Source organism: Paroedura picta, chromosome 4, assembly GCF_049243985.1.
Source record: "Paroedura picta isolate Pp20150507F chromosome 4, Ppicta_v3.0, whole genome shotgun sequence".
In the NCBI taxonomy this organism is placed as follows: domain Eukaryota; kingdom Metazoa; phylum Chordata; class Lepidosauria; order Squamata; family Gekkonidae; genus Paroedura; species Paroedura picta.
In genome coordinates, this window is record NC_135372.1 from 133,378,848 (window position 1) to 133,397,908 (window position 19,061).

The 19,061-nt window shown below is 45.9% G+C and overlaps 1 protein-coding gene across 1 annotated transcript in view; it reads left to right on the forward strand.

The window, feature by feature from the left end:
* RAB22A (RAB22A, member RAS oncogene family) overlaps positions 1 to 11,384 on the forward strand; it is a 32,313-nt gene extending 20,929 nt beyond the window's left edge. The window contains exons 4-7 of the mRNA XM_077335712.1: positions 5,853 to 5,924; positions 6,009 to 6,115; positions 8,892 to 9,001; positions 10,809 to 11,384. Of these exons, the coding sequence (XP_077191827.1) occupies positions 5,853 to 5,924; positions 6,009 to 6,115; positions 8,892 to 9,001; positions 10,809 to 10,906 (387 nt within the window). The 3' untranslated portion in view covers positions 10,907 to 11,384. The remainder of the gene's footprint in view (positions 1 to 5,852; positions 5,925 to 6,008; positions 6,116 to 8,891; positions 9,002 to 10,808) is intronic.
* Positions 11,385 to 19,061: the final 7,677 nt, after the last annotated feature.

The following is a 19,061-nucleotide window of genomic DNA, read 5'->3' on the forward strand; positions in this document are numbered from 1 at the left end:
AAGGGCAAGTAAGAATAGGTAAAAGATTATTTGAGAATGGTGGAGCAGGAAGGAAGCAAATGTGGGCAGGTGGGTTGTAATCTCCTTGCAGGTTTCTTGTGGGTCCCATTAGTCTGTATATCTAATAGAAATGTGTAGGCCCCACATGTGGATTGGGTCCACACCAACACAAAACAGATTTTCCTGCAAATGTATGGGACTCCCCCAAGTTTGCTGAAAGATCTGAATTCTTAAAAAAAAAATACATTGGGGTGTTTAAATCCCCCCCCCCCAAGATAAAAAGGCATTTTGTGTGCATGCTCAGACAACACACTTACCTCTTCAATCTTCAGAGCTGGAGGGAGGTGGAGCTATGGTGGTGGAGGCCAGGAACTGCTCCAGGCTAAGTGGCTCCTAAATACCATCACAGCCAGGCTCAAAAGTGTGTCGTGGTGCTCGTAGCCATGCCAGACTCAGTCATGGGGAATGAAGATGGGGTTCTCCCCCACATGAGTCTTGCGGGGTCCCACTTCTATATACCGATAGTCATGCCTGCTCATCTTGGGGCATTTATATGTTAGATTTGGCCCACATAGAAAGTTTACGGGAAAAACCCGGACCCCTGATTGGGACTCCCTGGCATAGACGTTGAGTATTATTTGGTGATGTGAACTCAACTGGCATTAAAGGGCCAGGAATATCTGCTGGGACCAGTACAAGCTCCTCAGCTTTATTTAATATCGTAATGTGGACAGCAGGCATCCTCTTGCCCAGGTGCAAGGCGTTAAGCGTGCCACTCACTCTTTCCTTTGTGCCATTGCTTGTGCCTTCCACACATGGCCTCTAATCCTTCTGCATGTGTCTCCCAGGTCAGCAGCTAGATTTCTTTAAGATGGCCGCTTTGGGTTTGTTGTCAGTGGTGGTGTGCTGTGACCCTGACTCCTGCTTTCAGAAGTGTGCTGGCAAAACCTACACACCTGGATATGTGTCCCATCTGTGTTTTGGCAAATGGGAGGGGCAGTTTGTGCCCTGGGAGGGGGAGGCTATGATCCAGAGGCATCCTGTTTGTGATCCCTAACTTATGCAGTGGTGGAACAAAGTTTGAATCCAGTGGCTCTTTTAAGACCAAGAGAATTTAATTCTGGGCACAAACCCTGAATTAAACTCTGTTGGTCTTAAAGGTGCCACGGGACAGACATTGTTCTTATTGCTTCAGACCAACACAGCTACACACCTGCATCTATTTACATAATGGTGATCCTTTCTTTTTCCTCTCCTGAGTCCAGAACAAGATGGAAAACGTCTGTCTAATTAGGCTGTTAGTTTTCCCCTTTTCTACTTAGTGTCACTCTGGAACATTGCTTCCTCTTCCGAGATGTTCCAGGTGGAGGGTGACTTTGCCAGAGGGTTTTTTTTTTTCATCTTTACAGGATTTTGGGAGGTGAGCCTCTTTCTCCATTAGGCTGATAGTTAGTTGGCAGGAGATACTCAGTTAATACTGTGACAATTTTCCGTTTAATCTTAAACTGTACAAGACCCTCTGGCTTTAGAATCTGTCAAAATGTGCCTGAAATCTCACTCTATTAGAGTGTGGACTATTTCCATGAGACAAAAGGCAGGATCCTCTTTTTCTATTTTTACTTAAGATGTAAAATGTTTGGATTTTGCAATGGAAGTAACATGATTACTTACTCAGCACTGAATCAGCACTCTGGGCTTCCTGCGTGCAGACAACAGAGAGATCCTGTCAATCAAAGGCGTCTAAGAGTTCTGCATTCCTTTACCAAGGAAGTAAAGTATAGAGCTGGGTCGGGGGCATTTTTTCCAAGAAAAAAAATTGAAATTTGTAGTGAAATTGAAATATGCAGTACTTGCTACCAAATCAAAACTACTTCTACTGAATCACGTAAAATGCATCATTTACACATGACGTATAACTTAGTTGATATACCAAATTGTGCTATGGGGCAACTTTATGGAATTTAAAAGTACAAAGTTTCTTTTTCTGTAGGAAAAATTACGAGTAGACCCAATATAGATATACCCAATAATCCTGCATCCTATGCTACCATAGCATTTGTATCTTTAATTTTTGCCATCTGAGAAGTAGGGGAAAATCGTGTAAGCTAGTAAACAAAAGAAAAGCTAGTATTTGGACAGAAACTGTGTCAAAGAGTAACAAAAAGCAAGACTGCCAGCATGTTTGGATATTAAGCTAAAATACATAACATTGAAAAGACAAATTAAGGTGGGTAGTCATGTTGGTCTTGAAGTAGCAGGACAAAATTTGAGTCCAATGGCACCTTTAAGACCAACAAAGTTTTATTCAGACTATGGTAAAAGTATTTTTCAGAGTTCTTTATGGAAATGTTTCAGAGCTCTAGCTGCTGATTTATATTTGGTAATCTTGGTTGTGGGTCTTGCTGTACATTTCTGTTGACTGGAAATGTTTTTGCCTTGAGTTGTAGTAATGCCAAATGGTGAGTCTAGGGTGGCCATAGAATCATAGAGTTGGAAAGGGACCTCATGGGTCATCTAGTCCAACCCCCTACACTATGCAGAATACCCACAACCCTATTGCTCATCCACTTGTAACCTACCAGTGTAACCAGCCTGGCTACCAACAGGAGATGGGGGGCAGGACTTCAGGATGCGAGTTGATGGCTAACATAGTGACATCACTTATGGAAAACCCAGAAATTACATTAGTCCTTTGCGTGGTAAAATCATAACTTGGGGTGAATTCTAGAGTTTCAGCCAATTCTTAGTGTGTAATGGTACTTCTGTGTTTTCCCCAAAATGATATCACACTACTGTCCGACAGGCATTTTTAAAATTTATGTTCTTCTGCCACCATTCTGAGCAGTTTTGGGAAATACCAGCTGGGGGCGAGGGGGGCTGGCAACCTGTATGTGACCGTTGCGTAACAGCAGGTTTCCTTAGGAAAATTATTTGCACCGTGGTGTGCTTTTTCATCTTAACGCAGTCAGTAAACTGGTGAATTAGTGAATTAATGAACTGTGTCCCCACTTGCTCTTATAAGCAGCCAATATCAGTCAGCTGCTTCTGTTACTAGTCACCAGACTGGCAAGAGTGTGAAAACAACATGTGTGTTGTTACAAATTTTTGCTCCTTTTTGCTGTCATCGTAGCATCAGTCTGTGATAATGAAAGGAGGCGTCTGTCCTGTTGTAACCATTGCTCATCACAGAAGTGAGGTGGAAACGAAGTAAATCCGTAATCCTTGCAAATTGCAAACAGGGTCGAGGTTTCTGGAGGTAGGATGGTCCTGGATGCAGGAAGCCAGGAATGTGGAGGCAGCGCAGACAAGGAGGGTGGAGTTCAATGCCTTATCTACACAACAGGGAACTTATAAATCAAGAGGTCGTCTTGAGGTGCTTTTTGGAATAATGCTCTAGAGCAGTGGTCCCCGACCTTTTTATCACCGGGGACCGGTCAACGCTTGCTTTCCCATTGGTGCCTCTGATTTCCCACCGCCCACTGGGGGGTGCTGCCAGCAGCAGCTGTGCAGTGCCACGCCGAGGGGGAGCCCCAGCCATGGCAGCTGCTGGAAAGCACCAAAGGTGAGCTGGCAGCAGAGTGGCAGGGCAGCCCCAGAGGTAGCAGCAGGGGGGGGAGGACGAGGAGGAGCCCCAGCCCAGGACCTACGGATCTACGGACCAGTCCCAGTCCCCAGACCAGGGGTTGGGGACAACAGCTCTAGAGAGAGCCACTGTATTGAAAATACTTATCCTTATTGGAGAAAAAGACAGGCAAACCCCCACCTCTGAGGTTAGCTTGCAGAGTATGTGGGACCAGAACCCTTATGAAGCAATACTGAAAGTGCAGCAAGTGATGGGATTGATGGACAGAACACGCTGGTAGGAGTCTGTGGATAAAAACTGAAATTTTATTAATTATTTATTTATTACATTTATACACTGCCCTCCCCGGCGGCTTTTAATTCAGGTGTTCTAACTGATTTGTTGCTTTTTGTCAAGCAAACGGTATTCAAAATCCCCTTTTTGATAGGAGAATATACACACGTGTCACTTTTGGTGTAACCTAAGAACATAATATAGATTCAGGTGGGTATCTGTGTTGGTCTGAAGCAACAGAACAGAATGTGAGTCCAGTGGCACCCTTTAATTCTGGGTGTTAAGCTTTCTTTTGCACACAAACGTTTATACACAGAATAAAATTTTATTGTTCTTAAAGAGGCCGTTGGACTCATCCTTTGTTCTGAGAACATCAGAAGAGCCCTACTGGATCAGACCAGTGGCCCATCTAGTCCAGCATCCTGTCTTACAGAGCAGCCAGACAGTAACTCTGGATGGCCAACAACAGGGCATTGAAGCCGAGGTTCCTCTCAGTCACTATGGCTAGTAGCCATTAACAGACTTATCCTGCATTGATAGACTGATCCACTACCTGATCTCCTTTTAAAGCTTTTTATTCCAGTGGCCATCTCTATTAGGGAACAAATTGAACCAGGAGGTTTGTGGCTCTGCAAACCCAGTTGAAAAGGACAGCAGTTCCCATGGAGAGGGGACAGCCTGAAAAACTGTTTAGAGAGACTGCACAAGATAGCCCCAAACAGCTGAGTGGTGGGGAGCAAGCGGTTCCCCTGCTCATTTGCTTTTGCGGCTCTCCTGGGGAATACAACTCTGGAGTGTAAAGGGACTCAGAATCTCTTTAAACCCCTGCTTTCTGCTGTACCTCACACGGCCGGGTTCTGCAGCCTCTGAGCCTTGGAGGGAAGTGGAAGGACTAGACACTCAGGTAGGACAGCTGCCCTGAGTCAGTGTTAAGCGCTGGGTGGCACTTAAGCCATGAGACCAGTTCTAGAATCCTAGGCTTTACCAGAAATATTAAGTGGAACAGATATTCTGGAGGGAAGGCAGCATGGTAGGGTCTAATCTTTAAACCGCCTGTGGCGCCACGGGCGCCACGGACTAAATAATTCGCTAAGGGGTGTAAAGGTGGGATTAGTCCGTGATGAGGAAGGGTCCGGATAGGACCCTTCCTCACGACAGACAATCGGAGGGACCAATCGGCAGGCGCGAAGCGCCTGCCGATTGGTCCCTCCGATTCCCAGTTCCTCCCGGCCTGACGCGGTGAGAGGCGCAAAGCGCCTCTCGCCGCGTCAGGCCGCCGACCCAGGGAGCCCCCGGCAGTCGTGTGAAGCGCGGCTGCCGGGGGTTCCCTGCCTGGCGGGCTGATGCAGCGAGAGGCGCGAAGCGCCTCTCGCCGCGTCAGCCCGCCGCCAACAAAAGAAGATCGCCGCCCCTGACCAGCCCGCCGCCGCCGACCGCCGCCGTCGACCAGCCCACCGCTGACCAGCGCGCCGACGACATCGGTAAGGCCCTAGCGCCCGCTGCATTCCCCTGCAGCGGGCTTGATTACTAGTCTCATCATAACTTGGGAGCTAAGAAAAATTGGTACTTGGATGTGAGATCATCAAGGAAGACTACAGAGGAAGGCATTGGCAAACCATCTCTCCCCCACTCCCCCCGGACTAGGATACGCGCTCATAATGGCATCATAGAGCACCCAGGGCCTTTATGTCTCCTAGACGGGGGTTGTCAACCCCCAGTCTGTGGAACGGTACCAGGCCACCGGCAGCGGATGCAAATGCGCATGTGCGTTTGTGCCCCCAGCGGACGCAAACACGCATGCGCGGCACCTCTGCACATGCGCATTTGCATGGCGCTTCCTTGCGTGTGCGGCGCCCGGGCCGCCAGCTCTCCCCTACCCCCGGAAGCGGCCCTCAACGAGAAAAAGGTTGGGAACCGCTGTCCTAGACTGACTGCTCTTGTCATTCTGTGAAGTTTTATGTACAATCATTTTCTGCCATGCTCCTTTTCTTTGCAGTTCCGTGCTCTAGCCCCAATGTACTACCGAGGGTCTGCAGCAGCGATTATCGTTTACGACATCACAAAAGAGGTAAGAGAGGAGGGTACTTCAGGCAAAAAAGCTCTGTATCGGCGATACATTTGTGTGGTGCTAATTCCCTCCTCTCCTTTTCAGGAGACCTTTTCAACACTGAAGAACTGGGTGAAAGAACTTCGGCAACATGGGCCTCCCAACATTGTGGTAGCTATTGCTGGAAATAAGTGTGATCTTAATGATGCCAGGTAAATTTAGAAAGTGTTGTTCACCTACACTATTTGGGAAAATGGTTTCCATGTACCCACTCATTGTAGTTAAACTGGATTGACTCGCTGGGAGGCTGAGCTGGACTAGACTACATAGTCGAAAATTATTGGGTACGCTGGTTGAGAGACTCATCCAATTCAGACTACTACTACTACTACTGCTGCTACCACTACTATTTTAATAATTAATAATTAATTAATAATTAATAGTTTGATTTGTATGACAGCCACTCCCAGAAACCAGCTCATGACGGTTTACAATATTTCAAATACAAATCAATAATTAGACTAGGTGACTTAATCTAGTGTCTTATTTGCATGACCTTGTGCCATTGGCTTCCCATAGACATCTTGTTACCTATGGGTAAGAGCAGGGCATACTGTATAAGCAATAAAATAAACAACAGCAAATAACAGGATGGCAGTAAAAATAACCCCACCTCTAGTCCAACCAACTCCCTAGTGGGTGCCACAGGCAAATTGCGCTGCCACCATTGATGATGGATCAACATGGTGGTATGTCTTATTGGGGGGTGGGGCCATCCGATGTTCTACAGCGCTGGCCTCTACCGTAAGCCTGACGGAAGAGCTCCATCTTGCAGGCCCTGCGGAATGCCGAAAGCTCTCAAAAAATGATCTCAAGGCAGCTTACATCACCCAGCAGGGCTTCTGTGGAGTGACTACATAGGCACCAGAGCAAAGTTACCTAGGATCAGAGTTCTAGCTAACCCTATAGGTTGGGGGGGGGGGGAGTTATGAAGCAGATACAGTAATACAGTAATACAGTAATACAGTTAGCTTTGACCATCTAGTTAGCAGCTGTTGCAAGAAGGTTTAGCTGTGAAGTAGTTTGCATGGTAGGTAGGTAGGCAGAATATTGAATGAGAGCTACAAATAGAGGTGGCACCCCATCACCGTTATCACTCCTAGATCTTGGGGAGGAAAGGGATTGTGAGCATCTCCTTGGCATGCAGGAGGTCCCAGGTTCAAGCCTTGGCATCTCCCATTGAAAGAACTAGGGAGCAGGTGATCAAGGCCCCTAACCTGATACTCTGGAGAGCTACTGCCAGTGTGGGTAAGCAATGCTGGCTTTGATGGTCAGATTCACTGGAAGGTAGCTTTGTGCGGTCATGTGATAGGTGTGATCAAAACTGTATGAATGTATGCACCCCTAATTGTCTTCTAAAAAAAAAGAAACCCACCCAACTGTCGGAAAAATCTTTTTGAATGTATTATATTTATGATCTGCTTTAATTGAATGCATTAGTAATCCTTGAACATGTAATGGCTTAGATGCTATGGATACATTTCACCAACTCTGGAGCTTTCCTTGGGCTTAAGAAACTTTCTCCTGATGGCAAAGCTAGAGTCTCCTCCATCCAGGAGAGTGACGAGGATGGTCTGGGGCCAAGGGACCAAGCCTTATGAAGATAGGTTGAGGGACTTGGGAATGTTCAGCCTGGAGAAAAGGAGGTTGAGAGGGGACATGATAGCCCTCTTTAAATATTTGAAGAAGAAGAAGAAGAAGAAGAAGAGTTGGTTCTTATATGCCGCTTTTCCCTACCCGAAGGAGGCTCAAAGCGGCTTACATTCGCCTTCCCATTCCTCTCCCCACAACAGACACCCTGTGAGGTGGGTGGGGCTGAGAGAGCACTGATATCACTGCCCGGTCAGAACAGTTTTATCAGTGCCGTGGCGAGCCCAAGGTCACCCAGCTGGTTGCATGTGGGGGAGCGCAGAATCGAACCTGGCATGCCAGATTAGAAGTCGGCACTCCTAACCACTACACCAAACTGGCTCTTGAAAGGTTATCACTTGGAGGAGGGCAGGATGCTGTCTCTGTTGGCTGCTTAGGAAAGGACGTGCAGTAATGGGTTTAAACTACAAGTACAAAGATATAGGCTAGATATCAGGAAAAAAGTTTTCGCAGTCAGAGTAGTTCAGCAGTGGAATAGGCTGTCCAAGGAGGTGGTGAGCTCCCTCTCACTGGCAGTCTACAAGCAAAGTTTGGATATACACTTTACTTGGATGCTTTAGGATGCTTAGGGCTGATCCTGCGTTGAGCAGGGGGTTGGACTAGATGGCCTATATGGCCCCTTCCAACTCTATGATTCTGTGATCAATAGCTGCTTGTGCCAAAGGGAAGCGTCTCTTGTTTTGGAATTGATCGGTTGGCTTCCACCCAGCACTTATATTGGATCAGTGTTGCTGGAATCCCTTTCTGCCCTTATTGCAGTAATTACTCCTGATGGGGGAGGGTTCTGCCAGAAAACGGCTGATCTGAGATGCTGACAGAGGAGGAGCCCACGTGACTCTCCTTGGAATGCAGCAGAGTTTCAGAGAACAGGTTGCAGGGTAGGAGTAACTTATGGCCTGAGCAGTGGCAAGCTTTCAGGAGAGAGCCAAGAGATTGAGCTCCTTAAGTTGTGGCACCATCTATGTTACATAACTCCACCCCCGTTGCATGAACTCAGTGTTTCACAAGTAATAAAGAACATTGACACAATTGCTGTCACCTTTCAGTGCATTTATACCCCATCTGTCTCCCCAGTGTGGGTCCAAAGTGGCTTACAACACTCTCCCCTTCTCCATTTTGCATACCTTCCAGAGGCTGTGGTAACATCAGCAGAGCTCAGATTACTTGCCAAAGTGGCTTTTGCTATTGCATTTAACCATGCCTACTACTTCTGTCCTAAAATTGAAATAAACCCTCATGCTTTGTTCGTGATTTATTCTCTTTCTCTCTCTGTCCTAGAGAAGTCATGGAAAAAGATGCTAAAGACTATGCCGATTCCATCCATGCAATATTTGTAGAGACCAGTGCGAAAAATGCAATAAATATAAACGAACTCTTTATAGAAATTAGTAAGTATCATGTATTACTAAACTGTTGTGATGTCGGTCCGCACCCTTCTTTTCCTTCCTATTTACCCAAAAGAAATTTGGTTGCTGTCTTAGCTTAAATCCCTTTTGTTTCTGTCCTTATGCATTGGCTTAAATTTTGTCATCATTTTGATAGGCTTGAAAATGCTGCATAATTTCTTTTGGGCCATTTGTACAAGATCTGTATGCTTGTGTTAGCCCCCCAGGTGTCTCTTTTTAAAAATAATAATAATAGCAAGCATCAAGAGAGACATCAGAAGTAGTTAAGTCATTAAAGAGTGGAGAAATTCTGAGTACGAGGACATTCATATGAGAAGAGGTGTGCTAGCACAGTGGTCCCCAACCCCCAGTCCGGGGACTGATACCGGTCCGTAGCTCCTCTTCGTCCCCCTCCCCAGCTGCTGCCTCGGGGGCTGCCCTGCCACTCTGCTGCCGGCTCACTTTTGGTGCTCTCCAGTGGCCAGTCCCAGTCCCATGGCTGTGACTCCCCCTAGGCGTGGCACTGCACAGCTGCTGCAGGCAGCACCCCCCAGCAGGCAGCAGGAAGTCAGGGGTGCCGGCGGGAAAGCAAGTGGAGCAGGGGCTCAGGCAGCGGCAGCGGTGATGTCCCACAGCAAAAGACTACCCCCCCCCGGGCCTCAGTAAAATTGTCAAGCGTTGACCGGTCCCCGGTGATAAAAAGGTTGGGGGCCACTGTGCTAGCAGATTAATTTAAAAACGGTGTGTCCTGAATAGCCTCACAGTCCTGCAAGATACAAGACGGGCTTAGACCAGGAGGCTTTTAAATTGTGGCCATCAAAGAATATGATGAGTGGAAAGGTTTCACTTAACTGTCAGCTGATCTTCATGGATTGTCTTTCCTCTCCATGAATTTTTCAAAATACCTTTTTAAACATCTGAGCTGATGATTATTAATCACCATATTACATAGCGGTCAGTGCCACAACCAAATTATGCATTGTCAAAGACAATGTTCATAGAGGCCAGTTTTTCTTTGTTTACCTTCTGTTTTAGTAAGAATAACTTTTTTTTACGATCTTATGTTCTGTTAGTGATCAGTGATAGTGATTAGTGAAGTCAAGACATCTTTGGATCCTTAAATCCAGTGACCGGAACTGGGAACATGCAAGACGGATCTTTCTACAAACCTGAAAAGAGCCCCTACGTTTGCAGAAAAATGAGAAAGCTTAAAAAAAAAAAACACCCCAAAACCTGGGCATCTTAAAAAAGCCAAAAATGATAAAACCAGTGCCTGTAGCTAGGTTGCCAGCTCCAGGTTGGGAGATTCTTGGAGATTTTGTGGTGGATTCGGAGGAGGTAAAGTTTGGCAAAAGGAGAGGCCTCAGCTGGATATAATATCACAGAGTCCTCCCTGAAGAGCAGCCATTTTCTTCCAGGTGACAGATCTCTGTTGTGTAGAGTTCAGTGGTCATTCTAGGGCAGGGGTAGTCAAACTGCGGCCCTCCAGATGTCCATGGACTACAATTCCCAGGAGCCCCCTGCCAGCAAATGCAGCAAATCATCATAACTTGGGAGCTGGCAGGGGGCTCCTGGGAATTGTAGTCCATGGACATCTGGAGGGCCGCAGTTTGACTACCCCTGTTCTAGGGGGTCTCCAGGTCCCACCGTCAAAAAATATGTTAAGAAATGATTAACTCCCATCTATTTGAGAAACTCTTCCAGGATGCTCAAGAAACCCTGGTTGAGAAAGACTGGGCTAAACTGTGAGAAATATGAAATAGTGGCTTAGCGGTTTTTTAAGGGTATTTGTTGTTTTGACTCTTTGCAGGTCGTCGAATTCCGTCATCCGATACCCACCCCACAACTAGCGGTAAGGGCTTCAAACTTAGAAGACAGCCGTCGGCAACAAAACGAAGCTGCTGTTGACCGAAAAAGCAGTACATCAGACTAGCTTTTTTTAACATACCTTTGCCTTGGGATCTAAAAGGTTTATTTGGGGTATATTCAGTAGATCGCTTTCCGCCTGGTGTCCATACACCCAAAAATGAGCCACCATAAATACGCACGCTGAGGAGACTGCATCCGTCCTACCGTTTCCTTGCATACAGACTCACACCTGCGCGCAAAGCGATTCCATCTTCCGTTTCTGCTTTGGCCTTGTGGATAAAGAGGAACTCAACCGTACCGACTGTAGAATATATAATTCATAGGGGAGGTTTTTTAAACAAAAGTTTGCCTTTTTCTTAAGGGGGTGGGAAGGAAACTAGCACTTTTGTGGATTTTGAAGGGAGTATGCCAGATCTGTGGATGGAAGTTTTAGCTCTGATCTTGAACAGGGTTCTGCTGACTTCATCCTTATTGCTCTAAGCCAGGGGTAGTCAAACTGCGGCCCTCCAGATGTCCGTGGACTACGATTCCCAGGAGCCCCTGCCAGCGAATGCTGGCAGGGGCTCCTGGGAATTGTAGTCCACGGACATCTGGAGGGCCGCAGTTTAACTACCCCTGCTCTAAGCCTTACTGTTTTCATTGTTGCTTCTCCAAAGAAGGGGTGGTGTTGCTTGAACAGATGACAAACAGACGGCTGGAGGGTTTGTGGGGGGAGATGAATGAAACTGGTAAGTGACCAAATCAGCCCATCCAGTCCTCACTCTTAATTGCACTTTTATTATTTACCGATGATATTGTAGAAATGCAAGCAAGATCTTTTTTTTTTTTTAAGTAGGGGAAATGTAGACAATCTTATCCGTATGCCTAATCGTTTTAGGAATTAACCCTCCTTAGAATGTTTTTATTAGACTTTTCTTCTTCAAAGAGGCAAGCAAAATCCTTGATGGAATTGACCAAACTGAACTTGATCCCAAACTGATCACATCAGGGGCTGTCGGAATAAGAGGGCCGAATGGCGGAAGGGCATTTCTAATTGCTTAGCATGTACGTTTGTATACCCTTTATTTATGAGACCAATGTCTAGAGTATTATGAATTATGCAAGTGCCATAGGTTAAAAAAAAAAATCTATCATCCCAATGCCCCTCAACCTTCCGGAAGAGTCCCAAGCGGCTGCAGCTTGGGAACGTCCAGCCTTGTCTCAACTCGCCCCGGGAAGACACTCCCCTTTCTGTCCAGTAGAGGTCGCTGCTAATGTACTTTGAGGCTCCCTTCTTGAACGAATCACCTCTTCACGGTAAAACAAAAACAGGGAACCAAAGCTAAGTTGGGCGGGGCAGCGTGGAGCGTTGCCTGTCGCTCTTGGGCCTATCCTGTAGTTTAGCTCTCTCTTTTGTTGTTCCCGCTGTATTTTTAAGCATATCAGCTTTTAGCTTTGCATTGGGGTTTTCTGCCCATTTTATTTTATATTAAACAATTAAACTATAAGTCAAGTCTGCCACTGTCATAGTATTTCTCATTATTTATTATATGCAACCCAACACTGCAAAAGAATGTGTGCTTCTTCCTCTTCCTCCCCATAGGATATAAGTGCTTAACTACCCCCATTAGGATACAAGCGCTTGCTTACTAAACCGGCGGCATATAAATTTAACATTAGCTGAGATGTCTGGGGTGGCCTCGCTCCCAAGCTGTCACTTGGCATTTTACCCTCTTAAGTGTTTGCAGCAGAGAAGGCAATTTCAAAACATGCATAGGAAATGAAACAGCTTGTGCTTCAAATACCGGGCCACATTATCCAGAGCAGTCCTTAATGCCGCTGATCGCTGTTGCTTAACTGGTGTGATTTGAAATTACTCCGACTGGAACAAATACTTTTTAATTTTAAAAGATGTGGGTTCAAACTTCACTAAAGAGTCCAAAGTTCTCAGATCATTTTGGGCTGGGTAAACCAGCTCTCTGTATCGACTCACATTTCGTAACAATTCTTTTAGCTTTGCTTTGTTGTGACTGATCTGTGAATGTAAGGGGTTGACCTTCAAACATTTACAGAGCATGGCATGCCTCAACTTAGAAGCATAAATTTGGCTTTGAGTTTTGAGTTCAAGAATCCATTGAGCTCTGTTCTAAAAGAGCTGTTGGGGAGAGGAAGAAACGAGCACCTGGTATGTATGTGCTGGTCCTAGTCTGCCTGTGGGAACTGGTTTTGATCCTCTCTAGCATGCCTGAACATTGGTAAGTGTCCTCATTAATGCAGTTGCACTTAATCGTCAGCATGGTTCTGTACCCACTTTAGGGTAAACCATACCTCTAGCTGCCTGTGCATTTATCCAGGCTGGTAGCGACTAAGGCTTTTCCCGATCCAAATGGCTTCTCTCTCCCATACACACTCCCAACCAAGACAGGGGAATTTTTGGGCAGCATTTTAAATTCTATTTGTTGCTTCTTAACAGCCAAGTCAATGTTTTGTTTTTAAGTCATTCTCATTCCTTAAAGTGAACTACTTCTTAATGTGTTCCATGCATGCAGGGTGGCCAAATGGTGATTCTCCAGATGCCCATGGAGTACAATCCCCATGGACCCCAGCCAGCAGGTCAATACATTAACTCAGTAACAAATAAAATCTGTTCCACATAATATTTCTGGTAAGGGCTTGGAGAAGCATGTCTCATGGCTTAAGTGCCACTCAGGGTGGCTGCACCGCCCCTGAGTGCCTCCTCCTCCAACCAGCTTGCCTGTCTGTCCAGCAGCCAGCCAGTCGCCTTCCGTCCCCCACCCCTGATCACCCCCTCCTCCTCCCATTTCCCTCTGAGGTTCAGAGGCTTCAAATCCCTGCTGCGTGAGAGCTGCCTCTGCTGGTGAGTTCCATAACAGCTGCCTGCAGCCTTTCCAGGTCCTGGGGGGGGGGGGGGGGGGCGAGGCCATCTGCAGAGTTCCACCATCCCTCCTCTCCAATCTAGCACCCGTTCTATTCCTGAATGCAACAGTCTTGGCCCCTAGTATAAGTATAAATTATTTTTTCAACCAGGGCGTAAGAAATCTTAAGTAGAATGCTTTTATTGACCTCTGGTGAGGATCTTATAGATTCAGAGGTGGCCAGCGTATGCCGACAGGAGTTCATGGGAATTGTAGTCCACGGACATCTGGCGATCCACAATTTGGCCACTCCTGGACACATGTATAGTAGTGTGCTTCGTCTTCCCTGTCTCTCCGCTACCCTGCCACTATTCTGCAATATGGCGTTCAGAGTTCACTCTTGTTTTGAAGCCCTCCTTTCAATTATGCATAATTGTGCCTGTGCGTTCTGTTTCACCTTCCGTACAATCTCCTTACATGCTTCCAGTAGCATCTTCCTACCCCCCCCTTCTCCACCCCAAGCTGTTATTATGTACTTGTCTTCAGTTACAGCCTGGTCATTCAGCGTAACACTTCAGCCTACAAGCTGTTCTCCTTGGAAGCATTTCAAAGAGTCCCGTCCCCCGCCCCTACAGACTGTCAGGTGCATTGCCAAGGTGTTAACTTTCCTTAGAGTTTGCTGAATTTCATTCCATCCAATACTTGAGCTAAGAGAGGTTTTAAATTGGAGAAAATGCTTGGACCAAAAAACAATAGACTTATCGTCCAGTTTCCTCCCCCCCCCCTCCTTATCTTAGATTTAAGGAATGAAGGGGTGTGGTAACTCACATCTGTGTAATAAATATCTGGGATTCTTTGCAGCCTTTGAAATAGTTGTGCTGAAAACCAGGTGGGTCTGAAGGTCATTCAAATGGTGCCACTTTGTTTAGCAGCAGGACCAGGCAAAACAAAGATCTTAACTTAATTCTGTATCTGCCATTGTGTTATCCATGCGCTGGTGGAGTCGACTGCCTCTGTGCCTCCTTTATGCTTGTAAAAGTCTACTGTTTGTTGCACAGTTGCGCTTTTTCAGTATTGTGTAACCGCGGGAGAATGCTGTCTTCACAACAACAATATAACTATCCATCGGGATGATGTTACGTATGTTCCTTTGCATGGAACATCCTAATTATCCCCAGAATAACTAGTATGCAGAGGAAAGGTAAAATAAAATATGAATTAGATGTAGGAGAGAGAGAGAGAGAGAGAGAAGATAATGACTGTGCAGTTTGCAATTAGGTACTTTGCAGTGGATTCCCAGCTAAAAACTCTTTGGAAAGAAATGAAGAATCGGGGGAGGGGGGGAGAGGACAAAGAGATGCTGTGAGTTTCAAAAATATTCAGACAGGGTGAACATCTGAAGTATATCTATCCTTGGATGATGAGTCTCTGGATAGTTAGATCTGGGTCCAGTTAACACCTTAGAGACCTACAAGATTTGGGGGGGGGGGGGATAAGCTTTCGAGAGTCAAGACACCTTTTGTCAAATCTGAAGAAGGGAACTTTGACTCTTGAAAGCGTATACCCTCCAAAATCTCTTAAGGTGCTAATGGGCTTGAATATAGACATTCTCCTGCAGACCAACTGGGCTGCCCTGTGAAACTTATCTTCATGGAAAGCTCTGAATGTTGGCTAATGCAAGGGTAGCCAAACTGTAGCTCTCCAGATGTCCATGGACTGTAATTCCCATGAGCCCCTGCCACCTTGTGATTGACACCATGTAGATGGCTGTGACTTGAAGCTATCGGGCATGTCTCACAATATCCCCAGAGCTCAAAACCCAATCCACTCAGAAGCCATCCTAAATTATGCATGCTTTTGTAGTGATGTTCCCTTGGTGTCCGCTAATTCTAGAGTGGGACATGCAAAAAAAGGGGGTCAAATATTGGTATTACATCCAAGACGATGCTTGCTTCCCCCCCCCTGCCCCTTCCCTATATTTATTTGCAATGGTGGTCTAATCTTGAACAACGAGCCACTGATGAGGTACAGATGTAACTCTGGTCCTTATTCTGATGCTTGTCTCTGTTCTCTCAAGTGGCAGCATGCATACTGCTTTGCCTTGTGCATATGATGGTTAGATAGGGGATGGCCGTCATGCTCAGGGTCAAACTCCTAAGCTTCCTGGCACTGCATTGTCCGCTCTCACGGGCAGTGGTCCTCCCATCCTGTAAGCAGGGCTTTCTTCCAGCCCTGCTGTTGAGAGGTCTAAACCTCGTTATCTGTGGTGGCCTTTTTCCTAAGGTGTGTAGGCTGCGGATAATTTTTCTCAGTAGCCCGTTTTCAATGTTTCCTTCTTGCTCTGTGGTTTTATTTTTAAACGAGTCGTCCCTCAGGCTCAGCGTTTCTTGACCGCTCTATGGCTTGGGACTGTTTATATGAAATACTTGAGGATATTGAGACACGACTCATTTAAAAATAAAACCCACTGAGGAAGAAGGAAACATTGAAAACGGGCTATTGAGGAAAAAATTGTGTTTATCCGGAATCTGTTTCGGTTTGATGTTTCCATGCCCATAATGCCACAGATATGAAGACCATATCTGTTGAATATTAATTATTGAAGTTATATATTTTTTTCAAGAAATTGGAACAACTATAAACAAAAACGGGTTACTTTTTTGATAGCCAACCGGTTGAATGTTTCTGTTTTGGATGCTTCCATTCAACCAGTCCTCTTTTGCATGTCGTAATTGGGCAACCTTCCTTCTCACCTGGCTCTTCCCATTTCCCCCAAGGTTTACTCTCTCGCTGCTGTTCTGTTGGCCTCCATTATGGGGCAGGCTCCTGTTTGACCATTTACGCACTGGGAACTTCATTGCCCCAGCTCCCGTGCAGGAGCACAAATCTGGGGTGGATAAGGCACACCGGGACAAAAGCTCCCCTGTGTGGGTGCAGGAAGAGGTGGGGCAACCTGCCATGACTAAAACTCCAGCCTGCAGCCTGGCATGAAACCTCCTGTGCATAAACGTTCTTTGAGAGGAGACGGGGTTGAGGGGAGAAGCTTGTGGAAGCTACCTGCTAAACTTTTCCATTCTGGCAAGGGGCAGGGCTTCCTTCCTTGGGGTCAGTTGTTAGGCAGTAAGTTGGAGCACAAGAGTTCTGAGTTGATCGGGATCCGTCTGGAGCTTCCAGTGTGGGCCTTGGTGCAGCCAAACAGACACCAGCCTCTTATTGATTGCAACTGAGAAAAGCTTTGCACTGTTGACTTTTTTTTTAGTAGCGCCCTTCCCACGTGGTGCTTGCCGAGGAGAAAGGGCTTCCTATTTTTAGTCCCTTAGATCAGCAAACCTTCCCCTGGATGATCTTGGGGGACTTGCTGATTTACAGCAGGGCAGGCTGCCATCTGAACTGCAGAACCTGCCACTCCTTGTCTGCAGTTCTGTTTTATAAATAGCCGCAAGCAGGGCTAAATAAAATTAGGAAATCATCACAGCAAGTAAGATCTCACATAGCCGGCTTCTGCGTGCTTTCTCTAAAAATTTCTAAAAGCGGATTGTCATAAGCTCCCTCTTTGCTTGTTCTTCCCCCCAAAATTGATCAGGGTAATTTTCTTGCTTGGGAAGTCAAGACGAACACTAAATAAATGCCTGCCATTGATTTCTCCATCTCTGAAAACACCAATCGGGTAACCTCATGCTGCCTCTTCCTGGATCCCTATATAACTACATCCAATTTCTCGTGCTATGAGCACAGCGCATCCGGAACCGAGCCACTTAACAGCTCAGCATAAAAACCGCTTGACGAAAACATCAAGTCTGTTGATGCTCCACATCTCGTTCTCAGCTGTGTGTTTTCTGACTGTGTAGCAAAAAACACAGTGTGTGCAGAAACCATGAAACTGGGGTAGGGTCTGATGACCATTCAGGTTATAAATTACTAAGAATGAACAATATGGTCTGAAACCGGCAAATCGCCGGACGTGGCTTTTTTTTTAAGACAGATTTTGTACTGCCTAGTAATAATGAAACATGTTTGTCTGTGATTGTCTTCTCTGGCCAGTAGCTGCCCTCCGGCATCTCACTGGAGGAAATTTCCTCAGCCCTGAGGTTTTTCTGGAAATCCTTTAATTAGACAGGTGCCGGGTTGAATTGGGAACCATAAACATGCTTAACACAATGAGCTAGGGATAGCGGATGGCTTTGTTCTAGGAAGCAGCAAGTGTTTATGGCTTCCCGGAATGTAGGCATGCAGCAAAACGCCCCACGGATGATCTGTTTGTGGGTTTTCTTGCTCTTTTGTATATGGAAGAACAACCCGAAGGAATTTTGCAACATATGAAGAAGACTGAATGTGCAAAAATAGTCATGATTACATAAGAAATATATATATTATATTGAACTTACACAGTTCCTTTTCTGGTATAAAGGAACGTGGAAGAAGGTGCCTTTTGCATGGAAGAGTTTTAGAACCACCCTGTTGTTCTTTTTCTTGAGTATTTTGTGCCAAATTGTATCGTTTTGATTCATGAAATATGAAGCCATGTTTTGGAGAGATGGCTTCTGATGCCCAGTGGTGAGAGAGAGCTGTAGCAGGTATGATTTTGCGGAATGAATTAGTTCTGTCTACGAGGAGGTCAGAGTGAAGAAGGAATTAATCCATTGTGTTCCCTCTCTCTTCGTGGGCAGCAGCTATTAATAAACAAAGGGCTTGCCAGCATTGGGTATGCTGAATCACAGGTCCAAATGGCAGGTCAGCAAACTCATCGAATCCAGAGAGCGAGCACCTGGTACAAACGGTGGTTTGAGGAGTGTTCTCTTGTGCAGTTTGACTTTTCTGTCTTGTGTAGTTCTTGGTGATTTTTACTGCATGGTGATTGGCGTGGGAAGCTGTTCTGAACGTGGCTTTTGAAATCTGGATCTTTCGCCAAAACAAATTCATGGCAGCAATAGCAAGGCAATTCTGCCTGGCATGAGAGTATTTGTTTTAAAAAGGTAGTTGTCATGCTGCTTTAATCTTAGCAGTAGGCAAGATGGTTTGTGGAGCCTGACCAAGCAATGCTTCTAGGGGACCAGATCCCAGCTACAAGTTCAATGACAATAAAGACCTGAGAATGGCTAGTTCATTCTTTGCCTCGGCTTGGGGACTTGCTAGTACCAAAGCGAATGAGAGGGTTTTATTGCACCCAACATGCCTTCAGAGTTGCCATTTAAGGAAAGAATAAGATTCTGATGAATATTTTTGTACATGCTGTATTCCAGATCACGTGAAAATTCTAACCCATTCATTGGCCCCACACAATTATTGACTGTTGTGACAAACAATTAAATGGGTTTTTGTCCTGAGTTACATGCCAAACA